Raw genomic sequence first — 11870 nt, forward strand, 5'->3', positions numbered from 1 at the left:
ATTTTTCTCGACTTGTGCTAGCTGAACAAAATGGAAAAAGATACTCTCGCCACCGCAGTTGACTTCTGCGCTGTGGAAGGGTGGAGCTTGGTGAGATCTGCACTTCCTTTCCAGGCTTTTTGAGAATACCTAAAGAAGAAGCTTTTTTAAAGAACATCAAAACGTTTTTTGTTGATATCTTCGAAACCAAAACGCCTGATTAAAATATCATCCGATTGTTGATACTATATTAGATTCTTAGTATTTCTGTGTATTCATAACTGCTATCCCGATGTTTTGCAGGAAGCTATTGCCGAGGGAATATTGGTTAAAGAAATGGTGTCTAAACTGATTTTATAAAATTTCGATTTAATGTATACTTTTTTGCAAAAAAAAACCCGGCCTCATATGAGGCCAAGCCTGACCTCATATGAGGCAAATTGCCGGTCGTCTAGACACTAGACCCAGATTACATTCATTCCTTGCAAGGGTTTATTCTATGGAGCGTGGGAGAGACTGGTCTTGCCTCTGTGACAAACACACAATATAGACAGCTTTCTATGCTCCTGCAAACTTGTTTAGAAATCAATTCACCTCTAGAGACCTTCTTCATTCCTCATCCACTACCGCACCCTCAACGTGCTTTGGAGATTCTAATGACACAATTCGGGAAGGCTTCTTCTCCTTGGGTGATCTCTTGGACCCTTTCGAATCTACCCGTCCTTTTTGTTCAGCTTGCATGGTAGTGTATACTTGAAGCGGCGATGCCGCGCCTTTCCGAGACTTTAGCTGCGAAAGGGTCTCGAAATCCCGCCCTGATTTTTGCCATCTAGGCGTGTTTTTTCGGAAAGGGCCCTCCAACAGCTCTCCTGATGTTCTCGGCGACGAGATGCGCACCTTTTCCGTCTTCTTCTGCAAAAATTCGAGGAAAGACTTCCCTGGAGAAACTAGACTACTTGCAACTTGTTCGTCTCCAGAGGAATGCGTCTGGCTTTGAGTGTTCTTGCGCTTGTCAATTTCCGCTTCAGGCAGATCAAAACTCGCCCCTCGCAATTTCGCCCGCGCGAGTCTAGCGCCGCGCGATAACAGTGCCTGTCCGTCAAAAGACCGTGATAAATGAAAGGGCTCTGATTTGGGGGACAGGGAGACTCCCTCGCCCGCATTTACCTGTATTGTAGTATCGTCACAAAGCGCTCCTGGCATCTCTCTGCGATTCCTTCTGGTGGGTCTGCGAAGATTCGTCTTGTTTTTAGAGCTGACCGTTAAAGTGTTCTTCTCTTCATCACTCTCCTTCGACAGCCGTCGACTGCCTCCTTTTAAATTATGAGATATCCATTCTTGCGACGGATAGTGCTCCGGACTCGACCGTTTGGATATGCTCACGGCGACGAGCCTGACGGCTTGACCCGGATTGTTTATGCGAGGTTCGACTGCTTGTTTCTGGACCTGGTTAGCTTCGTTCAACTTTATTTCCCCTCTGTCTTGGACCAGGGTCCTCGCGTGGCTGTTAGAATCGCGGCTTGCAGTGTCGTCGTAACAAGCTTGCAAATCGCTCTTCTCCTCTCGTTCTGGCGTTCTGGCCAAACTCTTTAGAGGATACCATGGTTGTGCTTCGTCAAGCTTCTTCAAGGCGACCGCAATGTCCCCTTCGATGTTGTCCTTATTTCCGATTTCATTCCAGATCTCATCATCTTTGTAATCCTCTTCCTGAGAATCCGCAGAGCCACCTTGCGATGACTCATTAGAATCGAGAGCCTTGAACTTTCGTGGGGTATTTGAACCAGACCTTTGTGATATGACCCTACAAAAGCGTCCAGCTGGTGACATTGGTACTTCTTCTCTTCCAGCGAATTGGGAGAACTGAAGCAAATTTCTCTCATCCGGAGAACGAACTTTTTCATCCCGCGACTTCAAGCCATGAAGAGGGAGTGGACGCCGCCCCATGGTCAGAAAAGGTGAGAACACAGCGTGCTAATTTGACTTGCGACTGCCCGCCTTCTATCTCCACCGAATACACACAAGTGCAATTCCCTTCATCAGCCAAAACCGAAAGCGTGGGGTCGTGCTTTTCACTCACTCGCATTTCCTGGAAAGCAGTTTCATCAAGGAACGAAGGTCCAGTCGTCTATCGTACTCTCCTTCTACAAGGCTCCGCAAAGAACGGCGTTCAATTTCTCATGCACAACAATTCTTTCTAGCCTGTAGAGAAGTCTCCAACTCCCACTCAGGTACCACAAAATATCTGATGGCCGAGGTTTACATAAGAAGCTCTTTCTCTTTCCTTGGTGAAATTTGCCAAATTCAGAAGTTGGCTGCCACGAAATCGCTATTCTAGACCAAAAGTGAAGTCATCGACTGACAAAAGGATGGACATGACTAGATGAACAAGGGCTGATTTCTTGTGGCTTGTGGATGAAGCGATGATTCAGTACGGAATGAGAACCACTAGTTCTGGTGGCTCTCAGAAGTCGCCCAGCATGCCAAAAGATGGTCTATTCTGGCACAGGTCGGCGGGTAGAGCGCAACTCCGAAGTCTCGTTCTGCGCTTCGTCCTTGGAAGTGGTCGAACAACGGAAGCCCGTAGCAACCAAATATCTTAAAAGCCCGGCTTACGTCATCCTCTGAATTGCATGAAAGGGAAGCCAACTCGCCTCTGTATCGAGTTCAACGCAGCATAAAAGTATCTGATCCAGGAAAGATCAACATAATTCATTTCCTACCATCGTGCCGGCGGAATGCGAAGAGAAAGCCATCTACGCAGCTCCTTTGAGCAACCTACCTTAGACATACCCATCGTCATGATACAATACAAGCCAAACTTCGTATCACTTTCAAGTGTAACTGCTTAAAAGAAAATGAACAAGTTCCGGTCCTGCTCCAATCGCACGAACACCAGCCTTTGCGAAACCCGTGCGCAGAGCAACCGGGGCAAAGAAAACATGGAAGAGGACGGACAAACATACCACCCCGCCCACGTATTGAGCCCATCTCCCAGTAATGTACTGGTGAACTTTTTTCTCCAGCACTGTTGCCAATCCGCATAACATGAAAAAGCAAAACCATTCGCCCCTGGAGTCATACACTCCACAATAGATCAGGATGATCTCGTGACATACACCCGAGACTATGAAACATGCCAATGTCGCTGATGCTCTCGACCACCCATGCAATCTGCGAAGTGGCTCATAGACCCCGATGCGAAGGGAATCAGAAACTGGGGCATTCCACCTTCCTGACCAAAAAGAACCCACGGAAGGCGAGAGAAGAGGTGCTCGGAATGGGCTCGGGCTCCTGACTCCGAATGCACCAAGTACGGCAGAAGTGAAGTTTAATGTACCTGTTGTGCTTGAGAGCACGAAAAACAAGCCAAAAGCATCAACAAACAAACCACCTTCATCTACTGCTCTCGCGACGTGACGACGAGACAGAGCTGCCACAGAAATGTAAGAAATTCCGCGCAACAACTGAACAGACGGCGATTCGAGCGGGTACTTCGGGTTCGGCAGTGATGCAGGGATTGCAATGCGAAGAATGATCTCGATATCACTAGTCTTTTCAGAAGGGCTGGAGGTCTTGCGTTGTACCCAAGCAGCTGCCTGAAGCGGTGAAGTGAAAACCATTGATACTGCCCCAATCATGCACCCGAGTAGGTGAGTTGACGGGTGGAAAATTGTGGAAGAGAGAAGAGTAAGGAATGTGATCCCTGCGAGGCAAACTGGGAGCTTGGCAGACTTGGAAAGACTAGAACGTATGATAGAAACGGTCCAATATCCAGTAAGGAGCTGGAGAAGAAATAAAGCCAAGAGGCCGCGACCAAGGTCCGCAAACCATAGAACGGGGTTTTCTTCAAGTTCATGCATTTTCGAAGATAGCCTTCTTCCTTTCCTAGTCCGTGTTCATAACACAACCCGCAGGGGCCCCTCTACGCGGATTCGCAAAAACGAAAAAGCGATTGGATAGAAGTTTGTGATCTTGTAATGGCGTGCAACGGAAGTTTTTGTGCTTGCACATGCATGTGTGTTGTGCCCGTGCTTGTGCAAGGTCGTGCAAGCACAATCTACACGAGCAAGAATAGGTCTTTGGAAAATGGGCGATTGTTCTCGAGTGCCAGCTTTTCTAGAAAAGGCTTTCTCCCACTTTCTATTTGGGATCACTTTGAGGATGTGTTTCAGACGTGGAATATGACTGGTCGAAAGGGGTTTTTATTAGTGCTGTACCGGTACCGTACCAAACGACATTCAGATTCAGGCAAGGTCATGGAATGTGTTTAGCACCGCTGTACTGTAGATACTGTACACTACACGCTGTACAGGGATTAGCCTTCGGCTCATCCACACGCTCACTCATCTGTTCCCAAAGTGCAATCCAGATCACTGTTCATGACTCCAGTGTGCGAAGCCAAGAAGTTTTATTGTTCTCTACAGGAAAGACCCTTGGCCCTCCGCGTCCTATCTGCCACTTGTGCTTCCACACGGTTTCGCCTGATGTGCTCGCGATCCATCTCGAGAAAATGCTCAACCTAGGCTTGGGCAAATGTTACGGCTACTTGTAGCATTTGAGGGCATCGCACTCTTCAATACCCTTTGCGCAGGTTGCGAAAGCATGGGCGAAAATTAGCGCACCCGTCCCAAGCCGGCAGCCCTTGCCTTGCAGGCGTGATACCGCGCGAAGAGCTCTGCATGCGTGCACAGCACATACCCTTCACAAATCGCAATGGCCCCTCACTTAGCACACTGCTGAAAGCCAAGCTCGCAATATGAAGGAAGCAATCTATCCCTCTTCCACGTACTGCTTGTGCTTCGTCAAGTACTCAACTTCGGCTGCTTCTTTCTTAACATTACGCTTGACAAAAGCCTCTCTATTCTGTACAATGCGATCCAACACTACTTGAACTGTAAGTTCACTTTCAGACTTGACCTTATGGAGAAGGTTCATCTGGCGGGGCACTTCGTACGGATCTACAAAGTTGTCCACGTACTTGCTATCTCCGCGATGACTACCATGAACCACAGCGGAAATGTTCATCGTCTTAATCATATCTTCCGAGATGCACCAAGGGGCCCCAATGATGACTTCGTCAACGTGCCGACAACTGAGAACCGCCAACGTACGCTCATGGACATTCATAATGGGAAAATTGCTACCCTTTCGCGCGTTGACGGTTGCGTCATCGTGAATGCCAACCAGTAAAAAGTCACCCTGCTCCCTTGCCTTGCGCAATGTCTCGATATGACCAGCATGGAACATGTCGAACGTTCCATCGCAGTAAACGACGCGATCCCCAGGTTTCGGCGCTCTGGTTTCGCCAGCGAACTGAATGAGGCGCCTAGTGGTGGGCAAAAATGAGCTCACTCTTGTGAAAGGCCTCCTCCGTGGAATGGATGACTGAACAATTGCTCCCTCGTCAGGATTGGGCGGGGCGCTGTTTGCATGCCGTGATGAAGAGTTGGCGAAATCGACATGATGATCCCTAGTGCAAAGTAGCATACGGCCGACGATGTCAGTAGAGCTGACGCCTTCGGTGCGCTTGACTGTTCTGAAGCGGCCCATTTGCTTGACAGCGCGATAAACATCTTGACCGTCGGCCCCAATACAAGGGTCGTCACCATGTACAATGATGTCAATCTTGTGTTTCTCGATGAGAGTCTTCAAAAATTCGGGAGTGACGACATATGGAACATCCGTGAGAACCTTATCGACCCATTTCACGCTGGAAACAGCAATGCGCCTCTCTTCATCAGTCATGACAGGAGGGCCCTTGTGTTTGCGGATCTCGACTTCTGGGTTAATACCGACGACAAGAACATCACCAAGGGCTTTCGCTTGACGCAGAGCGTTTGCATGGCCGAAGTGCATGGCATCGAAGCAACCATCCATGTAGACACGAACCGGTTCCTTCTTCTTTGGTGGTTGCGCGGGAAGGTTCGAAGGGGAAGATAACGCAGCAGTATTGTCTGTTGATCGTGCGGAAGGATTTTCCTTTTGCATTTGCTCTTTCTTGCGAAGGTCATCTTTTCGCACTTTGTGGGTAAAGTAGGTGCGACAGAAGCAATATAAGGTGCGAGCGGCTAGTGCGGCATCGACGAGATAGAAAAATGTGCCGAGATCACTTACGGGAGATGACTCGGACATTGCAGATGCTAGAGCTGGCGGGTCAAGTGGCGCAGTAGTAACAAGGCAACCGGCGACAGCGATAGTGATGAAACTCCTTGGCACTGCAAGAAGAAGTTTCGGATGTCAAGGTTTGAAAAGACGTGTTGCAATCCAGGGTCAATCAAGTGGAAAGTGTGCTGCAGAAACTGAAGCTAGTGGGGCGCGTAGACGTCCGGGCCGAAACGTGGTTTGAAGCGGGATCGCGATTGGAGAGGAAGGGAAGAGTCTGTTAAGTGTTTCTTCGGTACAGGGAGTCGCTTGAAAAATGTAGTGAGAAATATGGGCCAGTATGTAAAGTGCAGCAAGGGGAAGAATTCGGTAACGTTAAACAGCAGTTTATCGAGTGCACTTTCGATATGAGGCAGAGCGGTTGAGCACTGCCCCAAAAGAATCCAGAGCGTGGTTGGTAGATGTGGGTACCGCGGGTGGGTACAGGGGGGGTCTCCTCAATAGTTCGCTTTGCAACAGTGCACATGGCCAAATGTGCATCCCTTTCAGCGATGTCACAACTCTTGCCACGTGTACACCTGTGCACGTGGAGCCATGCCGATGTAGATGCACACAGCTGCGCTGCGGTTGACAACCACGGCCGGACACCCCGACCAACCATGGCGACCACCGCGACCACCGACCTATCACCAACAAGCGAGAAGCGACGTCAAATGCTCATATCGGAGCATTTTGTGGCCGGTGGGCTGTGACCTGCGGATGGACCTTTATTAGTTCGCGCTGTCAGTAGTGCGTATCTATAGCTGATGGCACGAGGGTGCACTATTGAGGGGTACCTACTGTATCTAGGGCAAGGCGGGAGGAAGGTGGCGAACGGACGAGACACAGCTGGCTCAAGAGAGAGCAACGTGGACAGGATGGGAGGTGGGGTTTTGGATGAATACTGATTGGCGCCTTGGATGTGCAAGCAAATGCGCATCGGGAGCACAGCTGATGAATTATACTGATGCATGCCGCTACCGGCCGGTGGCACGCCCCGAGAGAGAATTGGAGTTTCGCTACCTTGCAATTCCTTCATAAATTTCGCGTTTCCAGCCCTTCCATGATCCTGGCCACAGATTATTGGCTAACTTTATTTCCCCTGCTCCTCATTCGCGCCCGCTTGCTCATCTCATCGTGTCTTTAGTCACAAGGTTATGTTGATTGGAAGCCATTGGCTCTAGGCTCGAGCCAATGGCTTTCCTCGAGCCCGACGCGCTAAATCGCATAATATGCGTTAATTATATATAATAATAATACAAATATTATTTGCTTCGAATTTCCTGGAAAGATGCCGTCTTCCCAGACCATCTGGGCGTCACAAAGTCACGTACTGTACTTCTTTCCATCAGCACCGAGGTGCTTTCGGATTTTTCTGGATTTCATTTCGGTTTCCAGCTGGAAAATATCCGGAAAATATCTGTAGACCTCTTTATAACAAACCCGACTCCCAGACTTGAGAGCTGATCTGCCTGCACAACCCTCGTGAGCACAAAGCAAGTCAGAGTTCTCGACGGTCTCACAGAGCTCACTGACCACAAGTTTCCACTCGGCCTGTCACCTCCCCTCATGGATCGAGTCATCCTCTATGTATACATACTGTACCAAGGGTACTGCATAGAATTTGCTTTTTTCCTCCCGTCCTCGATGCGTGCATTGCAGGCCCGATTGGTTACAGCACCCACTCATGGTACAGGGGACCCTACCCATTAGTGCCGCCCCGTGCGAAACCCCAAAACTGGCACTATTAGGAGACGGCGCTAGCAGGTGACATCGTCACATCTATTTTCATTCACTCGGTAATTAACGTCTGCCTGCTCCGCGTCGGGTCTCTGTCGTGTTTTGCAGTGAGAAACGCGCGCATTGCCGACCTCAGATACAATAGAGCGTATGAAACTTGGTATTCAGTCGCCAAAACTTCCAGCTCTCCAAACAATTCCGCGATCCAACGACAGTGGGTACAATCCTTCTCTCTCTCGCGTCCTCTGCGCTCCCATCTTCATCACTTGATTGCGCGTTGCTTTTTTCATTTCCGGAACCGGATCCATAAGGAGGACAAGCTAAGGTCTGTGAGCGCTGTTCGGTGAATAGGATCGGGCTTAGTGTCTATTGGACATGTGACCTCATATGAGGTCACTTTTCAACTTCTTTTTTCTCGACTTGTGCCTTCTCAACAAGAAGGAAAAAGATACTCTTGCCACCGCAGTTGACTTTTGCGTTGCGGAAGAGTAGAGTTTGGTGAGATCCGCACGTCTTTTCCAGCCATTTTTAGAATGTCTACAAAAGAAGCCTTTTTGACCAATCTCAAAACGTTATGTGTTGATATCTTCGAAACCAAAACGTCTGTTTAAAATGTTAACAGACCATTGAAACTTCATTGGATTCTTAGTCTTTCTGTGTATTCACAACTGCTATCCCAATGTTTTGTAAAATGTTATTGCCGAGGGAATAAACGTTAAAGAAATAGCGTCCAAACTGACTTTATAAAGTTTCGATTTAATTTTTTTTTTGCAAAAAAAGAGGCAAACTGACGTCAAATAGACATTAGAAGCCGCTTTCACATGTTTTCACGCGCGACGGACGAAAGCTAGCATAACACGCGGACCCTTCAGGGCCAGTCCTAACAGGCGCTTTTCTTTTCTTTTGTTTTCCTTCAACCAGTTGCGGTCACGCTATTGGCCGGATCATTTCATTAAATTAATCGCACGCCACAACGAATGCTACACAGAACCACTGTAATGCTTGGTAATTCTGCGAACTGGTCGAAATCCATTGGCTAAAGGAAGTACCAATCCACACCCAGTCCATATGCACACTACTAAAATTCCATGGACTCGATGCGGTGAAGTGGCACTTGCAGTACAATGAAAGGGTGGAATTAAATCCAAATACGAGCACATGCAGATCAAAACATTAGTTCTCCCAACATTACAAACCAGACACAGTAAAGGGGGGGTTGTGCAACTGTTGAACAGCTGCATCAAATCTTGAACAAGCAAACTTTCCGCAAAAAACAACATTATTTTAACTAAATAGCTCATTCTCTTGCTATATGACATCACATTCGAGGTAATGACGTCAGTATCCCTCCAAAACCGGTGGATAACTTCAAAAACAAAACTGACCATCGGTCTTTTGGCGTTTTTTTACTTCGAGGGCGCGCTTTTCACAAGTATCATTTGACACAGTTCATAGATATAGGCCCAATACAGAGTAAAGTACTGATAACGACACATTTTGACTTCCCTTCCCTGCTCCTGTTTCATTTTACCTGCTTGTCTCGATTTCAGATCGACCCACACCGTTTGAGACACCACACAATGGGCACCGCTAGTGCGAAGCAACTGCGTGAACGGAAGATCAATAGCGCGATGCAAGCCATCAAACATGGCATGCCTTATCGCGAGGCATCGAAACTGTTCCATGTGCCAGTCGGGACCCTTCATTATCGTATGACCACCCCTCTGCAAAAGCCTGGACGGAAAACGGCACTGTCCAGGCCGCAAGAGAATGAAATTGTTGAGATGCTGCTGCGTTTTGCTCGCAGAGGATTGCCGCTGACGCAACACCATTTAAGAGAGGCCGTCTTGTTCGTGGTTTCCCGGCTTTCCCCGGGTGAGAGAGTAACATTGCCTTTCAAACATGGTTCCCGTAGCGACTTCCATCTGAGGGCTTTTCGAAGACGTCATGCTGCGCGGATCAAATTTGGAAGGCCGCTTTCCCAAGAGAGCAAACGGTTCGCTGTCGTCAACATGGAGTCTCTCACGACGCATTTTTCCACCGTCGAAAAGCTGGTAAATGAAAACGATATCGACGCAAGTCGAATTTTTAATTTGGACGAGGTTGGCATCTCTCCTAACAAGGATGCCAGCGGCCGCCTGGGTTGTAAAAGGATTTTACCCAGGCGCGGGAATCAAGACTTTGTCTGCCCTTCATTCAGATATGAAGACAGAGTAACGATGATGCCCGTTATAAATGCAGCCGGTGAAGCGGGGCCCCCATTGTTTGTCATAAAAGAAAAGCGCATGGCGTACAAACATGTGCTTCGAAATGGGAGGGTGTACGTCGATAGCCCTGCAAGCCATCTGCCTCGACGGTTAGTGCTTGCAACACGCATGGAGGGAGGCGGGGTGGACACAAAAAACTTTCTGTCATGGGCATATAGCTTTATCGAATTCACAAAGGACTTGCGAGGTGAAGGGCGGACGGTTATGCTAGTATACGACGGCTACCGCTCTCACTTATCGTTGCAGGTACTGGAAGCGTTCCACAAAAATCGCGTGATTGTCTATGCGCTCCCTTCCCACACTTCAAGAAAAACTCAGCCCCTCGACACAGTGCTGTTTGCAGCGTTCAAAGCAGCTCTGAACAATACCGCTCATGACTGTACAGGGTTTGGCAGAGACGGCAGTGTAGACATATTTGGTTTATGCAGTATCATACGTGAGAGTTACGACACTGCATTCACTAGGGAGAACATTAAGGCCTCGTTTCGTCGTTCTGGACTTTGGCTTGTCGATGCCAGACGTTTGCTTGGGGAACCGAGACCGGAGAGTGGTAAAAGAGATGCAGCTATTGTGGGAGTCGATGAGCTCACCGAATATTTTGAACACAAGAGAAACTCTATTCAAGCCAAAACTCTAGGCTCCGATGCCGTCGTTTTAGATTGTGGATATGTTTACACGACCAACGGATGTGTAATGACGTCAGCCAGGGTTTTGGAACTCGTGAGAAAAAAGAAAGAACAGGACAGAAAGAAGAGAGAAACGGAAGAACGAGTACGTTTAGGACGTGGGCTTCGAGCTGCTAAACGCCACACTAAGCTACGGAACGAAAGCACGAAATTGCGCGGGGCGCAATGTTTGCGAAGAGCGCACATGGCAGGTTTGACAGTGCAGGACTTTGCAAAGAGCGTCCGCTCCTTGAAGGAACGTCGTGCGATTGCGAAAATGAGAGTTCTTTCTAAGAGCAGAGCTCACCGCTAATGACGTGGCATCCGGATAATTCTCAAAAAAGTAAAATTCAGACGGGCCTTTTCTGATTTCTGTTCGATCATTAGGTTCGTTTCTACGGCAAATGAGGGGCTCAGACGATGCCAAAGATGTTGGTGTGGAATTTGTTTGGCTGATGGGTTTCGGTTGAGAGTTGGAATGGTTTACAGGCGCTTGACGCGCTATTAAACCATTTTAATTTATTTTAAAATTGAGGGACTTGCAGCGTTTAGACACGCTTCAAAGCGCCACCGTTCAATAATTAGCTTCCCCCCCCTTTACCTTCTCCCGCCATTTTATGTGCACAACTCGGCCCTCCCCCGCCTCGACGCCCACGTGAAATTTGCGACAGTCGTTTGCTACTGTAGCATTTTACACTCTGTTTAGGAAACGGAGCACCACCGGACGGCAGAAGGGTACCCAGAGTTCAGCACCCAGAGTTCAGCTTTTTGAAATCAAATGCCTCCTTGGCATCGATCATGAAATGGAGAGAAGCCGGGGAAGCTGCTCTCTAGTTCATGATCGATGATGAAGTGGCTTCGCCGAAATCCCTTTCCTGTGAACCACCCCGCCCTCGCTCCTTCCCCCCCGCCACCAACCCCCCTTCCCCCCCAAATATGACCACGTCCCCTCCTCCCCGCCACCCCCCTTCCCCTCAATATCCCCACGTCCCCTCCCCGCCACCCCCCCTTCCCCCCCAAAATCCCCACTTCCCCTCCTCCCCGCCACCCCTACCTCACTCCCGACCACCACGCCCCA

The 11870-nt window shown here is 48.8% G+C and overlaps 2 protein-coding genes; both read right to left on the reverse strand.

Annotated features, from left to right (window-relative positions):
* Window positions 1-588: 588 nt before the first annotated feature.
* On the reverse strand, window positions 589-1806 carry CHC_T00003238001 (hypothetical protein). Its single transcript, XM_005714658.1, has one exon. It carries the CDS (start codon window positions 1804-1806, stop codon window positions 589-591), a length of 1218 nt encoding a protein of 405 aa, XP_005714715.1.
* A 2543-nt stretch (window positions 1807-4349) lies between these two features.
* Window positions 4350-6111, reverse strand: CHC_T00008907001 (Ethanolamine-phosphate cytidylyltransferase, putative). XM_005714659.1 is given in 2 exon segments: window positions 4350-4749; window positions 4750-6111. The coding sequence occupies 1 exon segment, from the start codon at window positions 6109-6111 to the stop codon at window positions 4750-4752; it is 1362 nt and encodes a 453-aa protein (XP_005714716.1). The 3' UTR covers window positions 4350-4749.
* Between the last annotated feature and the right edge of the window lie 5759 nt (window positions 6112-11870).

The sequence above is a fragment of the Chondrus crispus genome, genomic scaffold (assembly GCF_000350225.1).
Source record: "Chondrus crispus Stackhouse genomic scaffold, scaffold_180, whole genome shotgun sequence".
In the NCBI taxonomy this organism is placed as follows: Eukaryota; Rhodophyta; class Florideophyceae; order Gigartinales; family Gigartinaceae; genus Chondrus; species Chondrus crispus.

What these genes read in the sequence shown, in the direction of transcription:
- CHC_T00003238001 (XM_005714658.1), bottom strand. Translation starts at nt 1,806, where the DNA reads ATGTCACCAGCTGGACGCTTTTGTAGGGTCATATCACAAAGGTCTGGT.
- CHC_T00008907001 (XM_005714659.1), bottom strand. Translation starts at nt 6,111, where the DNA reads ATGTCCGAGTCATCTCCCGTAAGTGATCTCGGCACATTTTTCTATCTC.